This window comes from Trematomus bernacchii, unplaced genomic scaffold (assembly GCF_902827165.1).
Source record: "Trematomus bernacchii unplaced genomic scaffold, fTreBer1.1, whole genome shotgun sequence".
Taxonomy (NCBI): domain Eukaryota; kingdom Metazoa; phylum Chordata; class Actinopteri; order Perciformes; family Nototheniidae; genus Trematomus; species Trematomus bernacchii.
In genome coordinates, this window is record NW_022987582.1 from 5,206,427 (window position 1) to 5,232,902 (window position 26,476).

Here is a 26,476-nt window from a genome sequence, read left to right on the forward strand (position 1 = left end):
CCTACCTTCCTGTCAGCCTTCCATCTGTGCACAAACGTATCTCGTGCCCTCATTGGTCATGTGCGCGTTCGTGTGTGTTGGAGGAGGGGCTCTATAAGGAAGTGGCAGATTTTCTTCGTGATCTCGAGCCGGTTTCTCAAACTTACCTACCCTACCTTTAATAGTTAATTAAGAAATACAAATCTAATGCAATATATAATATTATAACAAAAAGCACATTCTGCATAATAGGTTAATTTACTTTTAATACTTTTATGATGTTTTTTGTTACAAATACTTTCAAGACTAGCTAAATCTTGAAAGTAGGACCTATTTGTTTTTTAAGTGAGATATTTCAACTTTTACTAAATGACATGAACTAAATACTTCTACTACTTTTCACTGATATTTCTGGTATCAGCATAGATTGATGGTCAGCCAAGTAGCAACAAAGCAATATGTTTGTTTGAGATTGTTTTTAAAAAGTCACCATTAGACAGGTTGTCCAACAGACTATCTATCTGTATCTCCTGTGACAAACTACTATCAATTAAAGGCCAAAAATACTCCAAATGTCTTCCAAAAAATAAATAAATAATTGATTTTTATTTCCTCCAATATTAGTTGCGTGGCATCTTTAACTTTGAGAATTCCCCAAACTTTTTTGTACTGACCTTTGAATGGTTTCTAAAAATAATTGTGCATATTTTTTAACGCTAAATACAACATTAATGTCCAAATATTTCTCTCGGATAAGATCATTGTTAATAATTGCATGCATTTTTATAGCTACAGTATATTCAGTGATAATGTAAATATCTGCGTCTGATCTGTGGGCTGCAGAATTGCAATAGACTCATGAATTATTTTGAATCTTAATAATGTTCTCTCCCCGCAGTCAACAATGACCATGATTTAAAAGCTAATCCTGAACTTCGATAGAAACCAAGAGCACTTGATTCAGCAAAGCTCCATTGCTTAGATATGTTGCCTTTCCTCATCCTCAGGAGTTTTTCTGTATAAAGAAATGGTCAGACTGCTTGGTTGTTAATTATGAGTGAAGTTTGCCTACGTCTCGATTTATTGGCACTCATACACAGATTACCACTCCTTAGCATTTGGTGAGGACCATGTTTGCAGTGTAGCTGTAGCACCTTGAATATTTGAGTCTGCCCTTCACTTCACTGTTAGAATACATCAGTTGATATCAATGAATAGTTTCCTCACGGAGGGCCCTGGTGGCTGCCTCGTGCATTCAGACGGAGGCAGAGGTGGTGAGGTGGGGGTTAATATTTGCAGGCTGTAGGAATGTGTTTGGAGTCAGCAGTGAGAATTCCTCAGTTCTGCATTAGTAGGTCTCAGCGTTGCCTCAAACCTCACCAAACTATCTCGTTCCCCTCTTTTCCCCTCTTCCCCCATGTCTGTCTCTTCGTCTTCCTCTACATTTGATCTCCGTCTTTATCGCTACGTTTCTTCCTTCTGTCTCGTCTCTTTCTTTTAAGTCCTGTCTCACCATCTCCCTCTCCTCTCGGGCTCTTTAGAGTTCTCTGAGCCATCTTAAGAGCCTCAGGAGTTGGGGGTTGGGTAAAAAGCGAGAGATAGTGCATCTGTGTGTGAGTGTGATAATTCTAGCACAGCTCTCTCTCTACTGCTAGCATCATGTCCTTTGCAGTACGTCAGTCATTTAAGATTTATGGAGCAGGTTCCAGGAGGAATGGGCTTTGTTGATGTAATCAGGCATTGTCTATTCATAACTTCTCATGAGGTAGTTCCACTTTGGACCAGCCATCAGTTATTCAGTGTCGTTTCAGATGTCACTTAGCTGTCTTGCTCCGATTAAATCAGGACAAGAATCACAGAGACCCATCCTTTGTTGAAAATATGTCTCTAAGCAAAGAGAAAGAAAAAAAGTCAATTTAATGATTCAAGAGATTATTTTTTTTCTTCGAAATAAACAGGATTCGCTTAGTTTCCAGTAGTTGAATAAGAAGATTCATACCACTCATATCTTTCTGTTAAATATAATGCAACAACATAAGCTAATTAGCTTAGCACAAAGACTGTAAACCAGAAGAAACAGCTAGTTTGACTCCAAAATAAATATTCTTACCAGCACCCCATTTTCCCAATTATTTATCTTCAGTTCCCACTTGTGTTCTAGTTCATATTTTATTTAATATTTGGTGTCTAGACATGAAAATGGTATTCATCTACATATTGTTGTTAACATTAGTTATCAACCCTCATTTCGGACTAAATATATTTGGGTTTTGTACTGTGTTTCAGGCAAAACAAGAAATGTAAACTAATGATGGGCATAGTTTAACATTTTAAAGCTTGAAGAAGTATTGGTAATTAATTGGTGATTATTTCAATACAAAATAAAAATCACTATTTGCAGTAGCCCTAAAAAAGTATACAAAAGGTTTGACACACAAGAAAAACAAGTTGTTGGAAGTGTCAAATACGTCTCTTCTGGCGATGGCATATACATGGCTTTCCATTATGCTTTGCTGTGATATAGATGCAATGCAGTGGCGCTGGAGGTGTCGGCTGCCTGCTTCGCACAGCGGCACCTTAAAGTGTGCCAGCTCTCTGGTGTCAGACAGGGAGTGGGAGAGGTGGGTAAGGTGTGAAGAAAGAGAGGGAAAACAGATGAAGGCATAAATAACGAGCTTGTGAAAAAGTCTGCGGAAGGAAGAAAGTGCTTGATGCTGGAGCATAAGGAGGAAAATAATAAGTGATGGAGAGGAGGAGGAATCATTTGTGTGTATTGTCTGTCTGCTGAGTGAGTCATTGGAGAATAAACCTTGTGGTTCAGGGTACCAACAGTCACATACTGTACAGCAGCTCCTAAGCATAACAATTAATTAGTCTGATTTCTATGATCAACTGGTTGAAGTTAAGTTTTGGTCTATAAACTTTTACACGCAAATAAGATATTTCAGCAAGTTTTTGCAAGTCGAAGATGCAGGAGTCAGTAGTGGAAGTAAAACCTGCCGTTGCCGGCTGTTCTTTGGTCAGTGTGGGTCGTCAGGGTCACATCTGTAAGATGAAAGGAGCGGCTGCGGTTGGTTGCTTCCACAGAGGCATGGAAAGGTCAGGAAGTGGCCCCAGCACAAACACCAGACTCATTGTTCAAGTTCAAGGTAACACTGAATGGGGTTTTTCATTCAGTTAGCTGGGCCCTCCGTCCTCTGACAAGTCCCTGTTTTTAAAAGGGTCGTAATTAGAGAAAAACACTGCCTGTGGCAACGTTGGTTTTGTGCAGTTATAAATGAAAACTAATTAGGTCAATTTTATTTATTTAATTAGGGGTTTGGTGTGGGTTGAGCACAGCATTGCTGTCTGGGTTAAATAATTAGCTGCAAAGTATATTTTTATATCACATTCATATGGTTCCTGACATGCTGCCGATGCTCAGATGTGTCCAGTCTCTGTCCTCAGACAATGAACAAGGTCACAGCCAAAGGGTCAGATGTCAGGGCAGCATTTCCCCTCCTCCACCTCTAGCTGCCTCCCTCCCTCCCGCTTTCTCTGTTGTGTCTGTTCCGTCGTCAGCTCCTCATTAACTTCTCACAGGGGATTTCCTGTTCGCCTCCTTCCCTTCCCTTTGACTGTTCAAACTGAACAGTTAGCTTAGCTCTTTTTTAAAAACATGAATAATTTAATCTTTCACGCTCATTGCGCTGAATATGCAAACTAACTGGCTAAAAGTTATAAGTACACACTGGGAACATTAAAAGGTAGGCGATGCACGACTAAACTGGCTACAGTGTAATTGATGACTTTGTGCTCTCATTGAATACGTACACACATACACATAATTCAGGGTCTGACTCACCCCTTTTACAGAAAGTCAATAAAAATACAGGAATGATTAATCAGTCCCTCCGTGGCCCCTCCCTCTCTGCTCCCCACCTTCCACTCTCTCTTCTCAAACCCGCTCACCCTCTCTCAGCTTAGTATTGATCTGAATGCATTTGCTTCCCATTTATCCGTCAGCCCCCCTCCCCCATCACGTAAACACTGCCACTGCATCGAGCGGTCACAAAGAACCTTTTACACAGTGTCTCCTGTGCACACGGAACTACACACTTTCAGGCGCATGCATGTGCAGCAACAGCAAACGCACAGCAGCGTGCGCGCCATCTGAGACTCTGATGGGTATTACACTCAGCTGCATGGCATGGGGGGTTTTGGGTGTACAAATTAGGGTCCTTTCAAAGTGCATGTGCATTATGTGTGTGTGTATGTGTTTGTATGTTGTACACACATTAGCCTTAAACACAAGGCGGCATTCTCAAAGGTTTAGCTGACAGCTCATTGGACCCCCCCTGCTTACCCCCTTAGCATTCTGGTTGGTGGCACACAGGTTGCCATGACACCAGACTGTTTTGTCTGCCCTTTGACCTCTTTAAGGGGTGCTGTGGTCAATCAGGCATTACATGTGAGGGGCAAATAGAAGGGAGGAAAGGGAGGGGGGATGCATTTCCTCTGTTAAAATGAGGTCCAAAAGGTTCTATACATCCGTTTTTGTACAGAGCAGAAGGTGGGGAGCCTCTGAGGGGCTCACAGTGAAACAAAGACACATGTGCACGTACAGACATGGCAGCGCTCTGCAAGGGTAAATGAACTAGGCTGGAGCTCCCAGGGGGGGGGGGGGAGTTATTATGCTCATTGTGCAGTCGGCCCGCTGAAGCTGTTTGGCTGCTTCTTTTGAAGTTATATTTATCAAACTGGAGCAGGAGGCTTAGTTCTCCAGGCTGGTGCATCGCTTTGTCCACACTGCAGGACGCATGTGTGTGTGCATTGAGATTGCTTTCAGATATCAAGATTGAAACACCCTCACATGTTTATCCAGACAATCGCAAACAGAAAGAAAAAAGCATGAAACAGAATTGATGTTCTGTGTGCTGCCGGTAATGTCCAACCCTGATAACTTCAACCAGTGAAGCACTAAAAGGATATCGTCCAAAATAGTAATCCTCTGTGATAGCAAGTGTGCTCACAATAAGCAATTAACTTGTGTTAATATCCAAACATTTATCAAGTAGTACTCAGGAAGCAAAGCGAAACGTTACATTTTACTTTTAAAATAGGCTGAATTTTCACAAAAGTTAGAAATAGAATCATCTTCGTGGTATATTTTATGTGACCTTCATTTACTATCTTATTGTGACTGCACCCTTTTGATTCTTTCTAAAAAGTGTATGTATTGAGTGAGGACCTCAGTTCTGCCGATAGTCATTTCATTACTGTCTGAGATGAATGAGATTTAAAGACTCAAATATAGCAGGACGAAACACTATATATTTAAAAAATGTGCTCTTAAGTGACCGTGTGTGTTATACTTTGGAGCTTTGGATACTTTTCATGATCTTGTCCGGTGACACTTCAGCTGTTGCAGAGATTGAACCTGTGACCTCTTGGTTAAACAGTTTTCACGTGTGTGTGTGTGTGTGTGTGTGTGTGTGTGTGTGTGTGTGTGTGTGTGTGTGTGTGTGTGTGTGTGTGTGTGTGTGTGTGTGTGTGTGTGTGTGTGTGTGTGTGTGTGTGTGTGTGTGTGTGTTTCAGTCTGCCTCTGCCTAATATCTGAGGAGAGCTGACACACTGACAAGGCACTGATCTCAAGGTAACTATAGTTCCTTTACATTACACATTTTACTTATCCATCAATCAACCAGTTATACATGTACATTCATCTGTTCTCCTAACCCTCCATCGATCTATCTGACTTTTTCCCCAGGTCCTGGTTTTTCCATGGTTATTCCTACATTCAAACTTTTCAATTTACAAGGGAAATGATGGCTTAGATAATGGGGGCTCTACGTTATCAGAAGAAATATGAAATCACGTTGTTGATATGCAGTAGAATAGGGTGAACATTTTTCAAAATGACATGTTAGTGCAGATTGAGTATTTGAAGGTCTGTAACAAGAAAAGTCATAGGTGGCTTCAATTATTTTTATTTTTTGGTCGACCAAATAGCTCACTCCCAAAACTCATTCTTTATCTCTAGATCTCAAATTATTTTCTGGAAGACAAAGGACTAGGCCTGCAAAAATGCACATGCACACACATGTTGTTGACTAATGTAGTCTTTGAGCCTTTATAGATTTGGATTAAAATTATATATATGCCTTTCGTGACAAGGGAATTGTTTGTTCTTGAATGATTTGGCAATAAATGACACGGGGTAATGGAAAGTTATGTAATCATGATTATCCAAGAATTCAGGAATGCTTTTCCACAGTCAGTTAAATAATGAAAGATTATTATCCCGCCACTTTGATGCTCTGGCTGACCAGATGATAAAATCCCAAACTGATTTATGTCTGAAAAAGTCGGCCAATGGTTCTCTGTTGCTTTATTTGGCATTACAGGCAGAACCATTTTATCCTAACAGATCTACACACACACACCTTCAGCACTTTAAAACCTGAGATCAATTCCTCCTTAGTGCATTTGATTCAAAACTTTGAAAAGGGCGGGGCTACGAAAAGGCCAGACGCACACCAATCCCAGCCTACGTGGATTGACAGCTGTGCCATGGCAACAGTTTGGCTAGTTGCCAGGATGTTAGGGTTGCCAGGCAAAATGTTCCCATGGCAACATTCATTTAGCTATCTTGTAATGTGAAGCTGGCGTCAACCAAAGCAGATTAGTGTAGGATAGAGTATTGCTCTCACCTGGGGAAAAACACATGCGTATTGCAGCAGATCAAAGTGTTTCTCTCTTAGATTACACACATCAACATTATGGAGATGCTCCCTTATTGAAAGATGTGTTACTCCCAATGAAATGCAGTGGCCAAGGTGGTGCACAGATACTTGATGAAACTGGGCTTTGACATACTGAAAATCAGTTCATATTTTACATTCAGCCTGGAGAAATATTTGTTTTTAATTTGATTACATACAGAATGAAAGCATTGAAGGTCAAATGTCTTGTTGCGTTGTCAAGTGGATTTCTTGCATGTCTTTTAAGGATTGTAACCCTTAAGTGTTCTCCCATTGTTTGTCACTTCATGTGAATGATGATCAAGTAGGAGAGGAATTTTGAACTTCAACAAGCGAGACGCCCCATTTACAAGTCACCCCAGACGTGTGTTATGCTGGAGTGGGCTTTCACTGTTTAGACACTCAGACAGTCCCGCTTAAGGGTGGAGTTCGAAAGATATAGGGAGGGAGAAGGATAGCTGACTTTGGCACAATTACACTGCATTTCTGCGTGATGTGACTCTGAAAATATTGCAGACGCTGGGTATAAAGTAGAGGAGTCTTTCGGGAAGAAAAAAGGCAGGCCGGCATGTGTGGGTCGAGCAGAAATGTCTGGGGTATGAAAACGGGATGGTCAAAAGGGTAAGAGGAGGGAAATGTAGACCCATGAGGGCTGAATAGAGAAAAGGTTGAGTGAGGAGAGGAGAGGAGAGGAGAGGAGAGGAGAGGAGAGGAGAGGAGAGGAGAGGACTTTGGGACAGGGAAGAGAAAGGGATGGGAGCGGTAGACAGAGGAGGAATAGGACACTAAACGCATACCGAAAAAAAAAAGGAGGTGGAGAAAATAGGAAACCAATTCACTTGGCAACATTTTAGAAAGTAACACAAGCATGTTGCCTAATGGCTATCTCAAGGATTCAAGGCTTTTATTGTCATTGGTACATAGCTACAGTGTAGTTATGTCGATGAAAATGTTAGGTCACAGGCTCCTCCAACAGTGCAACACAATAAAACAGATAGAATAGTGCAAGTAAATACAAATAAAATAGAATAGAATAGAAATAGTGCAATAAGAGTCTATATACAAGTCATTGAAATATATTTAGTTTCTTCTCTATGTCCGTTTGTTCTCATTGACATCATAGCCATGCACAGTTGCACACGATGTCTGCAGAAAGATAGGTGCGGTCTGAGATCTGCACTGTATTGTAATGATCCTTTGTTGGAAGATGGATTCCTTAAATCCCACATGCCAGGCAGTATTTTCATACAGGCAGCAGGGAGACCCAGCAGAGCTCCCACATACTGATCTCTTTCGTCAGTGAAGGTGAAAGATGTTTATACTTCACAATGTTGATAGCATTTGTTAAAGTATTTCTGTTTTTGTTAAGGGTCTGCGTAAACTCTTTAAGTGGCATTTAAGTAGCACATCATCTTGCCCCAGTTATGTCTGAATCTCTGCTCAGGGTAATGCAACACTCACGGCTTGTAGCTGTTGGAATGTAGCATTGTGCCAGCAGACGTGGTATTGCAGAGTGCGACTACGACTTTGACTACGACTCCTGCAGCGAGGATTCGCAGAGAGAAATACGTTTCAGTTTAAGGCTTGTTGTTTGTTTTTTTCACTCGGCGTGACATGAAGGATATTCCATTTGGCAGTGGAGCAGAAGTCACCCAGATTTAGACATCGCAGCTGACAGCAGACTTGAGGGTGATGACAGTGTTACAGCATGCAGATGGCATCTAACTCGTGAAAACCTAACCGCTTTTTGCGAGAATCAGACAGCTGATGTGGATGAAAAGCTGCAGTATGTGAAAAGCCAAACAATATGGTTTAATTGTGAGTGGGACATTATAACAGCTGCTGATTTAGGAGAGGAGAAGATTTAAGTTTTGCTCTCTAGGATGTCATTTGATTAGAGATTGTTGTAACATCCTGTACATAACAATGAGAACATAGCACAGATAGGAAGAACAATCGAGGAGTGAGAGGGAGTTTACACAGTGACCAGTAGAGGGCAACAGCTCCTAAGAAATGGTTGGAAATACTATGAATGAACATGTGAAATTAAGCCTTTGTAGTAATCACACCTGCATGTGAGGCTAAGATGTGTGGACATGTCTGTTCCAATGTTCCCGATTGCAGACTACTTTTGACTGAGATACGTGTGTCTCTTATTTTATCCCAAGGCGTCTCACACCTTCCAACAGCACATGTGTTTATTGCAGCTGTCTCATCTTTGTCCTACACCAATATCTATCTGCAGATATGCAATTGAGGCTCCAGGCTTGCGTGCAGTCTTTAACCTGAGCTCCTTCACTGCAGCCGTCCCTGTTACATCATGGCCATTGCAGCAACACTCAGTATAGCTTCACTCAACCCAGTACTGTGTGCAGATTTGTAACAGTAAAACAGTAATTGCATCTCTTCAGGCAAAGTAACCCTTCTTTTCCTCTTAAGTGCTCAACAAATGTCCATTTTGTCTACCTTAACCACACACACAAATATGTTATGTCTGAGGATTTCAATTTCCTTGCTTAGATTGAAATAATAAAAAACAGCATGAAGTCAAACATGCACAAAAGAAAACTCTCTCTAAATGACATCTAGAGAAAACAGATTTGAGAATGTTGCATGCACAAAACAGTAGTGAGGCATGAAGCGATCAGCTGACAGGTAGACAGGAGCCAGACGGGTGTGTTCCTAGAGTAAATGTACACAGACACCTTCGTCCCGCTGCTGAGGATCTTGCTTGGAGAGCAGCTCTACAGTCTGTGCTCTGCAGTGTGAGGTAGTTGGTTGTATGGTTTCGCATAATAAACAGCACGGAGATAACTCTACAACCTTCTAGCTTTCCCTGCGGAGTCACTCCTTGCCACGTCTAATGTGCCACCAGCAGAGAGGTAAGTATGTTGTTACTCCGCCAGAGAATCTTATAGTGCTTAATGACATGATTTGTCCTTTGCAACTGCGACAAACGTCTGTCCTCTGAAGGTCTCATCAGACACTCTCCCCTTCAGGAAAGTCCTCTTGCAGTACTTCCCTATGAGCCTGTCTCGTTGTGTGTGCAATATTGGTAGCACTGGACATGTTTGTCAGGAGGTCCACCTGCTGCTTGACAGGAAATCAGTCGTTCCTACTGCAGCAAAAACCTTTTAAGGGAGGAAGCTGAACCTCCGTTTCTTTCCACAATTCTACTTTGAGGTACTGTAAGAATTAGTAGCGTGGGGAGGTTATTGTCTTTTTTTAATTTTCATATTATTAATGTTTACTAGACCCTTACAAATATAGGTGTTGGCTATTTTTTAGGAAATAGCTGCAAAATAAGCCCTGATATAGAGACAATGTTTCTTTCCCTCTGCTTGCAGACAAACTGACTTAAAACCAAAATATATCAATATTAATGACGAAGAATGAAATGATAAATAAATCCGGGATGAGAAAAAGTTGACTTCTCCCACTTTAAAAGAAAAAAAACAATGATAACTCTCCCTCTTTACTACTATCCTTGTTCCCTTCAATCCTTTCTATAAAGTCTCACACTCTTCATATGCATTTAACACATCCTCGCTATGAAGACCATAGACTCCCTGCCTGTAATCCATGTATGGATGTACTGTAGGTTACAACAGGTAGAGGAGCCTGATGTTATCATTTTACACTTTTGATCATATTATACTTCTATGTTAACACTTCTTGCTGTCCTCTGCATCCATGCCAGCACACACTATCACACACATTTCCCCAGTTTCATTACCCTCCTCCCACTCCTCCCTTCCCCTCAGTGTGTCGGACTGGTGGTCGAGACAGCAGCCATCTGCACTGCGTTTTAGCCGGCTCTCCTCCCCTCCTGGAAAAAAGGGAGCATATATCAGAATTGTGCTGATTCGGCACTGTCAGTCTAAGCGTTCTTTATCATCCACCAGCACAATGCTGCTCTTCTGCCAGCAGAGACAGCTGAACATCTGACAGTTGTAAGGTGTGTGGGGCAAGGATTATGAGTCTGGGAGGAAGAGCTATCTGCCCTGCCTCATCCTCACTCCCTTCCTCTCATACAACGTGGCAAAGATTGTTATACTTGGCTCATTTTATATTGTGGCAGATGCTGCACACCGTCCATATGTGTGAGCAGATTGATAAACAAACATATTACCATATATCCACGTGCACATATGCTACTCTGAATCTCTGTCAAGGTGGGAATCATGAGTAAAACCTCTCTTGTAAAAAGGCTTCCTGTTCTTCCTTGAAACACCCTTAAAATGTAATCTTATTCAAAGCCCTTTGCGCACAAACACTACTTATGAGAACAGGTGTGATGAGGGTGATTGTTCTGCCAAAACGATGCCGTCTCAGATCTCTGGGGACTGTGAGGGAGAACTGGAGCATCCTAAAACAGACGAGGCAGACACCATCCCAGACTGATGATGTCATCCCTGTGAAGCACTCCCAGTGCTTTGTCTCTCAGTGGCACTGCAGAGTACACACACACACACACACACACACACACACACACACACACACACACACACACACACACACACACACACACACACACACACACACACACACACACACACACTCGTACACTCACAACCCCGGACACACACACCTTCCTGTGACATTCTGCATTTGTCCCTCAGGTTGGGACAAATGCTAATGCCATCGAGTTGCTTTTGCTCGTTTTTTTTAAGTCCAATTGTTGTCTAAATCGCCTCTGCTCAGAAAGCCGTGCTGTAAAGTAGAATTATTGCATGTGTATAGACCATATGGAGAGTCTCCTCCGCTCTCATCACTTTTTTGTAAATATAGAGGAATTTGTCTTGGGCGACATTAATGCACGATCTGATGTGTTATATGTGCAGCGCAAGCACCTAATGCACAGCGGCACACATGGAGTGCAAAGGGACAGTGCGGAAGAACATGCAGCACACATATCACAGCAGATACTGTAAACACATTCAGCATGTTGTTTCTATGCAAATGTAGGTGGCATGGCATTACAGAAAGATTGAGTCCACGGAGGAGGATGTAAAGAGTCCTGTAGCGCATCACAGCTGTGAATAAGAAGGTTTTACTGAATAGGATCAAAGAAGGAAATACATTCAGCTGTACTGTGTCTACAGTGCCTGCTGCTCTTTTGACACAGACTATAAGCAATGTTGGTATATCCTGAATATTCATGAGTTATAATGAATGTATAGTGTTATTATTCTAACCTACATTTGGATCCTCGTCTTGCATATTTATGAAACAAACGCCTCTTTGGAAAGCTTCTGAACGAAGGTGAAGACGAGTTTGTTTCGATCGATTCCCATCATACGTAGTTTGTCAGTTCTTGCTTTCCTGTGAGAGGGCTTTTCAAATTCTCAGTAAATGCCAGGAGATCGATGTGCTTACTTGTCCCTGTATTTATTCTCAATGTAATGCCTTCAAATGTGTTCTAGGAGTGGGTCTTAACTAGCAATCCATCAGAGAGATGTTATGAAAGGCCTCAGTCACTGCTCACTCCTTCAGGCCACAACCAATGTCTTCCTTTGTCGGTTTATCTTTATTGTCTCTAAATGTGTGACACATAGGTGATACTTTCTGTTGTACAACACGGTCAGAACACTTTAGGGCCATTAATGATGCTTACACTTCAAGTGTATTGTTTATGCTCCATCTCGCTGAACAGACAGCCAATCAGTGGCTCTAAATTAGATTTACTTTCATTTCTGAATTTCCCTCAGGGCCGTATGATTCTGTTATACAACGAACACAACTGCAATGCTCTGTCCTCTCCATGAGGAGCACACATGATGGAATCAAACTGCTTTTAGACATTAGAACTGACAGAAATGTAAATGCCTAAAAATACTAACTTTAGCCATTTATTATTGTAATGCATGCAGTTTAATCTTTCTCACTGTTTCATGGGTTTAAACAGCCTTGGTTGTACCAAACAGCGAAAGATGCATCATCGTCCACCTCTGATGTTAAGCTTTGTAATTAAAACACATTCTTGTAATTGGCTCTGCTTTTCCACTTTGGGTTTATTTAGTGCGTTTGATCAGTCTAGCTGCAATTTACAGTTTTGTTGGAGCAACACCGTAAATCCTGTAATCAGTGTGATGATGGTATGATTGCTGTTCACACAGGAGGAGGCAGGAATGTCAGGCTCGCAGGTTCACGAGACTCCTGGGCTTCATATTTTCTCTCTATTCTCATCCTATTAGAGATTCTGACCCTCCCCCTCCATCCCCACTTTCTGCTAGCCTCTCCGCCACCCTACCTCCCTCCCCCCATCGTCTCCCTCTCTCTCACACATACAATGTTCCTCCCTTCAGTAGACACACATACATACACATACACACACACACACACACACACACACACACACACACACGCATGCATGCACTCCCTGCATTCTTGTTCACTTTCTCTTTCCATCTCTCACACGTTCACACACACACACGTAGCTCACAGACTGGAGTGTGTGTGTGTGTGTGTATGGGGGGGGTTACTGAGCTAGTAGAGATGTGAGGCTTGAAAAACGTGAGCAAAGAGGGGGAGATGGAAGGATGACGACTAGAGAGTGTAAAAGAGGGAGAGAGGAAGGAAGAGAGTAGACTTTGAGGTACAATGAGAGCAAAGGGAGACGTCTAGAGACCGTGAATGCAGCACGGAGGGTAAATGAGTTTTGTGTGAGTGTGTGTATGTGTGTATCATCTGTACGTGTTGGACAGCATGTGCACGGGGAGGTTTGGTGAATGAGCGAGCATGTGAAGCGAGCTCTTTTTACTCTCTCCTTTATTTTCCTCCTGTTTGCAGCTCTGTGCGTTAGTGACGGCAGCCCAACAGAGACAAAAGGTGAGCAGCTGTGCAGATGTTGGTGTTAGTCAGGCAGGTAGGCAGGTAGGTAGAGAAAAATGGAATCAATACTATTGTCTGTAACCTACCTGCCGCTGGCTCTCTGTCTGGCCCCACAGACCATCAGAGAGAGGGAGAGGACACACAGACTCACTCTGACTGGGAAGGAAAAGAAGAGGCTGACTAAGAGGTGATTTATTTTCTCTTTTTTTACATTTTCACTCAAAATGTGAGATCAGATTAAGGACTGTATTTATTTATGTAGAGATAACATATATTTGATCTGAAACTTTCTCTTCACTAGTCCTTCACATCCTGTCCTCTGACTATTACTATTTGTAATGTGTGCATACATGTGTGCCCTGTTTATCTGTTTATATTGATGAATTGTGAATGTCTGTCTGCACCGCTGAAAAGCTTTGCAATTAATGCCCTGGCTGCATGTTCTTCGACAGGTTATATATTCGTTTCATATTTGATTCGCAGTTTCTTTTAATTCTGACTTTTATTTAACATGTTCTTTGGAAATCTGAGTTAACAAAATGTATTATTGACATTTAACTCAATATAAATACCTTTTCATTTGTTTTACATCTGGCTGGTAAATTAGAAAAATAGCAGCTGTCAGGGAATTGAAATGTTATGACTGGCTGTGTTTTACTATGCTTTTACACCTGCTGCAATAATCATTAGTGTGCTTTGTCGTTTGGCATGATTAACTCACCTTTTTGCTTTATTGATACCAACATGAATTGTGTATTTTAAACCAATTCAAAATCAACCTCTACCGCAAACAAAACGCTAATTAATTTTTTTGAAGGTGGAGATATGACAAATGTGTCTGGTCTGATCCGGCTGCCAGGTCTGTCACATGCAGTATTAACTGAGAAAAACTGAAAATCACACCTGATTCACAAAATCTTTGAGGCCTGTAGCTCATGAAGTCAACCTGTACTCAAGGTTTATATGTACATGTACTGCGGTTCAATTTGATGCATGACGTGACGCAGGCACCTTGCACCTTTTATTCACATTCACACTGGGGTGTTTTTGCAGAGAAAACACAACATTTGAACTGTCGGAAAATGCAAATCTCTCTCTTCCACGACATATGAACATATTCAGCCTTCCCCAGTCAGCCTGTGTCATTCTGCCTGTCTACCAGAGGGTGGCATATTTCGAAACAATTAATTGTTTTTCTTTTCCTACAGAAATGTACAAAAAGGTTTGGGATAAATATATATATTTGTCTTTATAAAAAAAGATACAGTTTGGGTTTCTCTAAAGTGTCATTGTTTTATTTCAATTACTGGAGGTTTCTGTGTTCTATGCCCTCCATGTCCCGGTCTCGTTTCATCTTTACTGGTAAGTCTGAGGGCAGACTATTACAAAATAATGACAAAATAAGTGCAACATTTGGACAGTATAGCTCTGAAAATGCGTCTTCACAGGAACTTTGGAGGTTTCAACCTGCTCAAATATCAATAACTAAAAATGAATACCCACTTTTTATGAAACAAAAGTTGGTCTCGTATATAATTCTACCACCTATGTTTTGTACATACCTATTATGTTGATAATTACAGTCCTCTCGGCTCATTGAGCCCAGTAAAGCTATTACACACTGTAATTTGTAAGTCCTAGCTCAATAAATCATGTTCAAAATGACAGTGACATTTAGCAGCAGTTTAAAATGAATAGTTTCTCCTAACAATGCTGAACCGCTGCATTGCTGAGATGATTTCAGCCTTGAAAAATGTTTTGTTGCTCTTATTGCTGCACTGTGAAGCGAAGGAATTGTGTGGGTGAAATGAAGACAAATATGCTATTGAACATGTTTACATTGATCTGATCAGTCTTGCTTTTGATCTGCAGCAAACCAGGAGACCAGTCGGTGCCGCAGAATCCAAATGTCAGATGAGGTCATGTCTTTGTCTCGGTGCAGCCACCCTGCGGTTCCTCCTTCAATACTTTTTTATCTCTGCGTCCCCTTTTTTGTACTTTTTCTTATTAGACCCTTCCTCCTTTAATTTGTCAGTATGCCCCTCTGTCCCTGAGACCCTTAACCTGTGAGGTCAAAGTAGGTCACAGGTGAGGTCCTCGGGAACAGGGCTGCATTCAGTTTCAACGGCCTACGATTAAGAATATGACGTGATGAAGTATCCGTTTTTCCTTCTCAATGTTCACTCAAACCACATTAAACAATGTAACGTTTCTTCTGGCTCTGATGTATTTCAGTACCCAGCTGTGTTTGTTCTTCATGTTGACTGTTTCAGTATGTTTACCTGTCATGTGATGATCAAGAAGAAGACCCCTCTTGCTGCAGCAGACACTCTCAGGGGGCCGTCCCTATTGGCTGGCTTTGTGTTTGAGCCCTCAATGGGGGCCAATAGAAAGACAGCCAAGGGTTGTGACCCCGCCATTTTTGTCGCCTTGTGGAGTTATTTATCATCATGTAAATGTTCTGTACTGGAAACGTTGCTCTGTAATTACCTCTGTATGTTAATAAAACGTGGCAAAAAAATGTTGTAATGTGCACATGTTTTCTTGTGACTGTCGAAAAAGCTCCACAGGTGTTAAGTTCAAGGTTCAAGGCTTTTATTGGTCATACGTACATAGCTACAGTGTAGTTATGTCGATGAAAACCTTAGGTCACAGGCTCCTCCAACAGTGCAACACAATAAAACAGATACACAGAAAAAATTGTGCAAGTAAATACAAAAAATAGTGAAATAGTGCAATAAGAGTCTATACAAGTGATTGGAATATGATATATTAGATAAATAATTTCTAAGTAGCAGCCAGATGAATGTTATGGATGTTTCAAAAGTTCAGGTGTTTAACAGTCTTATGGCCTGTGGGATGAAACTGTCCCTGAGTCTGGTTAAGTCTGCAATATCAAATTACATTTTCATTGTCTGCAATGAGTTATCTTTGCTAGATCGAGGCCAAATTACCTGAATTTGACATGAAGCACCGGTTAAGAAGTAAAGAGTGATAAGAGCTTCTTCTTCCACATAAATAGAACATATTTTCTCTTACAACTGAAGTCAAAAGTCAACTTTAATGTAAATGTTTCTGTGTGTGTGTACAGACAGAGATCGAAATAACGCTTCCAACAATCCAGAATACAAAATACAATAATACAAATATAAAAATATGGATAAATATGGATATCCTCTATATATACAATCAACAGACACATTTACACATATGCACACATTACGATAAAACACAACAATCAATATACAAAATAACTAAATAAAAGATAAAGATAAAAGATGTAAATAATAAGCACATTTTATGCTTTTATAAATGCTTACGAAAAGATTTGTGCCGTACTGCAGCACATAGCTCTATTAAACACAATGAAAAGCACACAGACACGTATCTGGGATTTTCCCCGTCCCCCTGACTAGCGTTCTGACTTTGGCTCCTGGAGCACACTCTTGCCTAATATTGATTGGCTTGTCTGTGTGGAGACAGATGAATGCATTAGTACCCAGCTCACCCTGCCACTGGAAATATAGTAGGTTCATGTATTAGGCACCCTGTCTGGTTGCCATGGAGATGCACCGGGAGTGAGGGACCAGGGAAGAGAGGGGGAGGACGGGGGGTGAGGAGGAAGGGAGACGAGTGGGGGATACAGGATGTGAGGAGGCAGTCGACTTGATTTGTAGTCCCGTTCTTCTTCCTCCTCTGCCTGTCACTAATGTGTCCTCTCTTAGCTCTAGCATACACTCCTATTCTTTGTTCCACCTCTATTTATTTGTTCTACTACTACATCTTTTAAACTCCACAAGCAAGAGTCTGACTCTTTTTTTCGCACGATTTGCACTTTCTCTCTGCTCAGTATTCTATTGATGACCCTTTTGTTCTCCGTCTCGCCACCTCCCTCCCCACCAGTTACACATTAACTCTTTGTATATTTGTCTTGTTTTTTCTTGCCTGTACGCTTTCCACTTTATCCCTGGTCACACATAAGCATTTCACTTCCCAGTCTTCTGCTCCTCTCTCCCCCCTCGCCTCCTTGGCTCGCTCCATCTCTGTGCTCTGCAGTAAAACTGGTGCATTGAGGCAGCAGGAAATGGGGACCAGAGACAATAGAATGGAGGGAAGAATGGAGGTGTGATGCTCTCCTCTCAAACCCAAGCATGTTAAGGATACATAAGCAGGACACTTTCAAAATATTACTTAAAATGTCATGTGGGATATGCACACTAAATGAATAATGAAAGCTTTAATTTGTAACCTTCTCCTGGATATACAAAACACCGGAATGTCAACGTGTGGTCACCATGAGCCCAGGATTTGAATGAAAACAGTTCATACAGAATCAGTTTGAGTTAGATGCTCACGCTGCAAAATGTGCAAATCTGCTTTGTGTCTGGTGTGTGTTAGCTTGCTGTTAGGACCCTCTCTAAGCTGCTATCAGTGCTTTGTTGAAGTGCAAGACAGTCTTCGCCTGTGTTGGGGTCACATTGTGACTGAGCACAATGTTAGAAATGTGGACTCCTGCTTCAGGAAGCTGGACCGCATTTTCAACAACCATGAGAGAGTGATTGAGGCTGGAAGAGTGGGTACGAGGTTGTTTTTTTGATGTATTATGTTTTATCACGAAAGACAACGTACACAGTAAGAAAGATGGTTTATATTTGGATGTGTGTGCCTGTTTCAGGTAAGGGCTATGACAAACAACTGAAAGAACTTCTGGATGGAGAGATCCTGCCCATGGTGGAAGAGTTCGACAAAAAGCTGAATAATGGTAGCTGAAAACCTGCTCTGATAGACACATAACTGCACAAGTTAATGAGTCTTTAGGGCGCCAGGAAAGGAGGGGAGTTAGAAATGAGTTTTCAAAATGATGCCCTAAAGCACACGATTCACCAGGATGTGCTGAGCTGAATATTTCTGTTTCCCCTCCTCTTCATCCATCAGACACAGTGTATGAGGAGAGGTTGCAGACAGCAGCAGACAATTTCATCGCAGCTGCCTCCAAACTGCCTAGAGGTGAGACAGGGTCTCTTCCCCTTTCCTTCATCTTTTCATCTATGGTAAGACCCATATTAGGTCATTACAGCTCCCTGTGATCTCTGTTCTCTCTCTGGAGTAAGCTAGTTATGTTATTACAGCCTTTCAAATAGTGTGGAGAGTAAAGGAAGCAGGTTGAACTGACGACTTCTGGGTGGAAAGCAACTCATGAAATCAAAATAAAATAAAATAAATGACTATCTTATTTTGTGTTTACAGTCTCTGGATGCCTCCCTCCATGTGGTTAGTGTTTCTTCTTTTTTGTGTCTATTTCTTATAATCATTCATGTTGTTGGACACTAAATACTCTGTATCAACATGACTTTTATGCACCCATCAGGATTTCAGACTGTAGGTGCTGTATACAACTGTATTACCTGCCAGTATGACTCCTGTGAACTCCCTCTTGACTGTCCAGGTGGGTATTCATAGTTCAACATATTGAATTAGTGATACTGTTACATCACAATGTTCTAATAGTTAAAAAAGGGTGTACTAATCCAGACTTGACACATCCTTACATAACTATAATATCACCTTCATAAACCTCCACTCTTGATCCTTGAAATTCTCAATTTTTGATCCTTGAAATGCTCTTAGCAGGAAGTCAAGATTTAAAAAAAAAAAAAGTGACAGAGGCGAGGTTTTACTTCCACACATTATATATTTTGCAAAGAGCCCCCAAGGTACTCTTTAAGTCCTTGGCTTCTTTATGCAAGGTGACAGTTGACTCCCACACACGGCGGTATAGATTCATATCAAGCCTGTACAGCGCAGTCACTATTTAGCATATCATCACTTTTACTCCGCTCCACAGAGACTGGGCTTAAGTATTATCATTAAGGAGGGCTCAGACTGCAAGAGCTGCCCCCCTGTGAATGTTATCTGTGTGTGTGTGTGTGTGTGTGTGTGTGTGTGTGTGTGTGTGTGTGTGTGTGTGTGTGTGTGTGTGTGTGTGCCTATATGTTCAGTTAAAGAAGTTAAAGCAATGGAGAACAACAGGAGCCAGATGTGGTGTGAAGTGCCATTTCACTTACCAGGAAATATCGAGGTGATCTGGAGGTTTGCAGAAGAGGTACGCTCATCCTATGATGAACTATTCAGGTTCACTGCAAATTACTATGAAATGAATACTTAAACATTTAAAACAACACATTATGACTTTCTTCCCAAGAGTTAAATTAGTGGCGAGTGGATTTTGGCAGGCAGTGAGTGCGGTGCGGACCAACGATTGAACGATAAAAAGAACGGCTCTCACCAAGTACGACTCGGTTCCCCTCGTTCGTACCAAAGAGCCGTTCAAAAGAATCGGCTCGTTCGCGACCGACACATCACTATTTCATAAAGCTACATTTGCCACATTTTGTCAAATAGCAGTTGCATTTATAAAGCTAACAGTTTAATTTGTTTATGTGAAGGCTGTGTCTGATCCGTAACAAGCCAAATGTTTGACTAACCAACACATGAATTCCTTTCCAACCGAAATAAATAAACATTAATGGTAACACTCAATAAATAGACACAGCGCAGGCCTTACATTCATCCTTTTTACACCAACCAATACAACACAGCACAATTTTCACGTTTTGGAGGGGTTGTAGTTTTATATAAGGAGTATGTATGGGACTGTTTATTGGCCTGGACATCACTGCAACCTGCCAAGAAATACTGCAGAACATATGTACCATAGCATGTTGACTGGTGGGTACTTTAATTTACTTTGAAATTGTTATAATTATTTTATTTAAAAAACTTGGACAGGTGAAAACCCAGCAGGTGGATCAGTTTAAAGAAGTTACTGCAGGCCTGGACACACTTTATTCCATCCCTTCAACCAGCTTGCAGCATGTGGGCACCTACCAGTGTGAGATCTACTCAGGCCAACGCTCCATTGTCAGGCTCTACTTCTATCTCACAGGTAACACAATACACTACTTTCAGATTTAATTTTACTCATTGTATTAGATGTTAAAACTGATGATACAAAATGATGCTATTTTCTTTGAATATTGTGAATAACTTTGAGGGGGAATTTTAAACAAATGGAAAGCGCAAATAAAAGCCAGTCGTAAAAAAACTCCTAAAATCTGTGGAAATCGTCAGTTATGAAACCACATAACAAGGGCTCAATGGCTGTGCCACAAATCAAATCATGGAGGCAATCAATATAATGACTCCATTCAGATGTAAATGAGTGAATGTGTATTTATGGATATACTTGTATGGATATGCATATTCATACAATTTGTATGTGTGCATACAGTATGTACTGTACAATTACATGTGTATCTTTCCTGATTAAGTATTTATATAAATTCTTAATAGACTTCACTGCACTTTTCTTTTAGTCGTGTTGTTCTTTTATTTGATGCTTATTTTTCTCTTAATGATTTAAGATTGAACTGTTATATAGACAACTGTTGAACTGGGGGGGGGGATAACAACCCCACAAATTACACAAATTATGATTGAAGGTAATGACAAAGTATGAAAGATATTTTTCATATATTTGTTTTTATTTAGCCTTTGACCAAGTCCATCACCATTATCTTTTGCTGTTTGGGCTCAATGTGAGTCAAACTCTCTCTTTCTTCTCTCTGTCTCTCTGTCTCTCTGTCATAGTGACCCCCCAGGTTGTGGCCGGCCACACAGAGCTGCAGGAGATATTCGACCTGTCTCTGCTCCCAGGAGGGCGGTTACTCCCTGCGCCTGGTGGTCCCCCCCACTCCCTCACCCCCTCGCCACTGCTTCTCACCGCCTGTTTGACGGCTTTGCTTCTGCTGCTGTTCCTCTCCATGGGGTAAATACAAATCTATTATTTATACAATCTGACACATTCACAGCAAAGAAATGTTCTTGAGAGGCCAAGATGCACCAAGCTAAGGCACATATTAGTTGTTTTCATATGTCCTACTTTTTCTTTTCCTGTTACAGAGCTCTGTATTGGTCAGTATTACCAGAGCAAACAAGTCATGCTGAGCAAGAAGAAGAAGATTTAGGATTGTGAGAGTTTTACAGATACATGTACTGCAATAAAGGCATTTTATCCAGCATTTGGGGTTACGTCATTGCTTACAGAAAGCCTGTGTGTGACTCTTTCTGCCACTAGAGGGCAGGATCTATCAGTGGAGCTCAGTGGAGCTCAGTGCACCGTGCTGCATTAACAACAAAACGTGTTCTCTTTGGCCCGTTCTCATTTCATCAAATGTCCCTCCTCGACTCCCCTCCTCGACTCCTATCCTCGAGACTTAGTCCCGCCCACAGGAGATGCGAGCGGAGGAGCCGAGGAGGGGAGCCGAGGAGAAAGGAGGGGAAGCAGCAGGCGGTTAGAGAAATGAGAACTCCTCTCCTCTGAGCGGTCATTTTAAAGAGACGTCCATTAATGATGACAGGAGGCACAGCAGCCCTCTGTCTGATGGACAGATGTGTTCATGACGACTTATATATTTACTTTTAATTCATTCACAGTGCGGTATAATGAGACAATAACAGGCTACAGATGCGGACATACACACAGACACACACACATACACACACATATGTATATATTTATATAAATATATACAATTTCAGAATCAAACAGAGCACTCTCATAATAACGTAACACTATCAGAGACTGGATATATCCCCCCCCCCCCCCCTCTCTGGTCGCTACAATGAGGGAAATAAATGACGGGCCAAAAGTTTTATTTACAAGTATTAGCAGAGGACACCAAACCAACTGAGACCTGTCTGTCCGCTGCATCTACGCACATACTGTACCACACACACCTACACTACACACACACCTACAGCTCCTAAAGCATAATCAGGCTACAGCCGTTGTGTATTTTATTATGTGAAGCACTAAATGGTTTTAGAAAAATATCGACTTTGTTTGTAGATATCTACTAAACTAAAGCAAATAAAGAGAGTAGGCCTGTTATACTGAGTGATATATATTTTACACACTGCTCTGCTTTCTGCACAGACCTCACAGCTGTTCTCACTGTAAACATCGCGTCGCGATGAAAGCAGTTAATAAAATAATACCCAGGGGATGCATGCAGAGCTGTCATTGGCTGAGATAAGTCCGACCGTGCGTCTCGACCAAGCGGCAAACTCTGGGGAAGAGCCAGGACGCCAATACGGAAGTGCCACAAACTGCAGTTCATATATTGGCCGATAGGCGATGACTGCAGAAAGGAGCAATTTCCATAGACCCCCATGTTAAAATGCCCAATTTCACAGCAGAAAAAAAACGTTTCTAGCCCTGGATGCAATAAATATTATTATGTATATAGTTAGATTCCACCTTCATGATTATGAATCTGTGAGTGAATTGTTTTCTAACATGACCCTTTTATTTATATTAGGTCTTAACGTTTTTGCATAAATTAGGGCGTGGTCGCATTGAGTGACAGCTCTGTCAAGTGACTGCTGCTGTTAGCTTCTTGTCTCTCTGCTAGCTGCTCCGTCTCCGTGAAGCTACAGGGACTCTCCATGCTCAGTTCATCCAGGGAACACAACTTGACCCCGGCCGTGTTTGTTTGTTCTTCATGCTTATATATCGGACTATTGTGACTCGCTCTGCGGTTAAAACAGACTGTGCATGAATGCGGTTTTGCGGTAAGTGAAATTCGAGTACTTTATTTATCAGTGAAGTTGAGGTTTTTTTCCATGCAAAGGGTTACATTTAGATGTTAACAAGCAATATGACTGTCAGCTTTCTAATTTAATGTATTGAAGGCAAAGATATTTAACGCATAGTGACAACTGCTATTTATCTCTCAATATTGTCTGTAAAAACGTGGTAAAAGTTATTCTTTCAGTGAGACAACAGAGCAAGCTTGTTTTAATAACAGTTAAATATTATTTTGATAATAAAATATATTTCAATGTTGATGAATTTCATACTGTTCATTCATAATCTGATTGTCTTTGTAGCTCACTGTTGAAATAAAAAAAAACATTACAATTACAAAATAATTATATCTACAGCCCCTAAACACAAACACACCTCTTTCATAAATAACACACTTGTTCTGCAATAATATGTTTTATGTTTCCTGTAATTTTTGTTAGGAAAGGACATGCCTGAAAGACACGACTCAGCATCTCCTCTTTCTCCGAGGGTCAAGAAGAACATCCAAGAGGAAAATTAAAAGCTGATGTTATGAGATGTTAAGAGCAGTACAGGACATTCACTAAGAAACTATTTTTATTGTGAAAACACAGTCAGCTGATCGAATGCACCTATTTCCACATCTACACTCCATCAGCTGATTATTTCTATTTGCCTCACTTCATGAGCTTCACAACATGTACCTTGTACCGCAGGGTTTGCAACGCAAATAAATGGGGCCAATCTTCAGTCAGATGTGAATGTGTAATCTAACATTTTCAGTAAGAATAATGGACAAAAGGAGTGCAAATACAAATTCAATTTATTGAAATGTGAACCAAAAGTTAATCAAACATGTTTTAAATAAAAAGCACATATGGACAGAAGGTGTAAACCTATTAAATGTATAAGTAAACACATTTAGTCAAATAAAGTGACAGACTAGGCCTGATCAGGTGGTATCAGCTATGCATGGACTCCTCCATCAGGCCTGGTCCTCCTCACAGAGGAAAGAGCCTCAGTCCTCTCCGGCCAAACCAACAGACAGGACGTCCATCACACGGAGGTTTCTCTCTGAAGTCTCTGCAGCTCTCTGGACACCACGCTGTCTCAATCCATCCACACTGAATATGAGAGGGGAAAAATGAATATAATAAATGCTTTAGACTATAAGAAATATAAAGTTGACTGTTGAGTTGCTCAGTTTTTTTAGATTGTCAATACTATTACTGTATAACTAATATCTCAGGTTAAGAGGCACCTTCAAATAAAGATTGGTCTTTAAATACATTTTGTCTTTTGAATTGTTTGTCTAAAGTCAAGGACCTATAACTGGTACTTGTAGTTTTAATGATACAGTCTGGTTATAATGCTGTTTGGAGGAGGCCTCACAGGTAAGAGCACTAACTAGCTATCATCACATGTACCTTAGCTTAACTTAAATGTATTAAACGTATAATTAAGTGATGGCAAAATATAAATAACTAATGTCATGCAAACATATTAATATTTGCTTGATTCCAGTGTTTAATTTAGCACAATTGCATACAAACGTTAAGGGATTTTAAGATTCTGAAGTATTATGCTAAAAACTCAACTTAGATTATTATTTATAGTTTTGCTGAATAGTCTCATGTCCGCTTACCTTAGAAACGTAAAATGCGACGGCAGTGTGCAGATGGGGAGCATGTTAGCTTAGCTTGGTAGCTTCAGCTAGCTCTGGAACTTCCAGCCCGGTGGCAGTAGGTCCCGCCTCTTTGCCCTTATTTGGAGCAGGCGGGAGTGGAACTCTGACGCCACTGTCGAGCCGTTAGTGGCTGACTCCGCCTACTAAGGGCTTCTCGGCAACTCTGCAGAATCCTATGGGTGACGTCACGGATCCTACGTCCATTTATATATAGAGTGGCGAAGTCACGCCCACTTACTTCCGGATAATGGGACCTTATTTCGGAAAAATTATGCATTGAAGTCAATGGGGAGAGAAAACTTATCTTTCGATCCCGTTTGAATTGTGCCATGAATTACACATATGTTTGTCAATCTTAAAAAATCATTTCCATGTCAAAAAAGTCACAGTTTGTCGTAAAACTGTTGAAATATAAGACTATGAAAAATACGTAACTAGAAAGACTACAAATCCCAGAGTCGCGTAAGTGATGTCACAATTGTTTTCCTCCACTAAGATCTAAGATCAGCGCCATATAGATATAATCTATCTATATGGCGCTGGCTAAGATAAGATAACTTTAACAATATGCCTGTGTGCTTAGTACCAGGTTGTTATTATACCAGCAATGGGTCTTGCTCGTTCTTTCGCTTCCCGTCTGATGAAAGGACCAGGAGTACTCTGGATCAAGCTAGCTAGTAGCTAGCACGTTAGTTAGCATTACAGCCTTGTCATTTTTATTAGCCTTAACATGAAGTAACATTAAGTAACCCACAATGTTAAACAGTAAGAGTAGTAGTCATATTTCGTGAACCCTTTGAAGAGTACTGTCACCGGTGTGATCATTCTATAATACACAATTTAAGCCCGGGGGAGAAATGCTAACGCTAACGCTAGCGATCTTCTCTACTTCATGCTATCTGCACAAATGGTTGACATTAAACATTAAAACGACCAGGCAGTTCAGAGAGAATCAAAGGAAGGCAGGCAGGCAGCTTTGCATGACATTCTTCAGGACGTGTTTCATTGTGGTGATATGGGTAGTCAATCGTTGTGTTGACAAGACAGTAGTGACGGCCATCTTGGTGACGTGTGTTGTTGACCAGAGATGTAGTTCATTGAGCGTTTCACACAAACAAATGTGTTACTTCACAGTTTTACGACACATTTTTTTTGTTTTGACTTGCAAAATTATCTTTTAAATTGACAAACAACATATGTGTAATTCGTGGCACAATTCAAACGGGATCGAAAGATAATCTTTCTCTCTCCATTGACTTCAATACATAATTTTTCCGAAATAAGGTCCCATGGAGGTCCACCGGAAGGGGAGGGACTTCGCCACTCTATACTGTACAGTCTATGGTCTCGACTCTTTGAAACATCACTGTTGCCGGAAATGCATCCACGACAGGCGCGCCGGATTCATTTTAGAAGTGGGGGGGCCAAAAAAGTGCGTGTGTATGGCCCAATCCCAAACCACGCCCTACACCCTACCCCTACACACTCCCCCTCCGTGACGGAGTGAACTCCGTGGAGTGACACATGAGGCTCCCTCCTGTCAGATGGAGGGAGTAGATACAGCAGCAAGCTTTGGGACAAACTCCCCTCTCTCCGGCAGAA

The 26,476-nt window shown here is 41.2% G+C and overlaps 1 protein-coding gene and 1 long non-coding RNA gene across 2 annotated transcripts; both read left to right on the plus strand.

The window, feature by feature from the left end:
* Nucleotides 1-5,554: 5,554 nt before the first annotated feature.
* LOC117480329 lies at nt 5,555-13,735 on the plus strand. Its single transcript, XR_004555654.1, has 3 exons — nt 5,555-5,614; nt 13,515-13,553; nt 13,673-13,735. It is a non-coding gene; the product is annotated as an uncharacterized LOC117480329 (long non-coding RNA).
* Nucleotides 13,736-17,919: 4,184 nt separating this feature from the next.
* Nucleotides 17,920-21,591, plus strand: LOC117480311 (sperm acrosome membrane-associated protein 6). The gene is made up of 9 exons (XM_034127604.1): nt 17,920-18,133; nt 18,232-18,318; nt 18,492-18,573; nt 18,804-18,827; nt 18,902-19,002; nt 19,556-19,659; nt 20,346-20,502; nt 21,207-21,384; nt 21,519-21,591. The coding sequence occupies exons 1-9, from the start codon at nt 17,920-17,922 to the stop codon at nt 21,589-21,591; spliced, it is 1,020 nt and encodes a 339-aa protein (XP_033983495.1).
* Nucleotides 21,592-26,476: the final 4,885 nt, after the last annotated feature.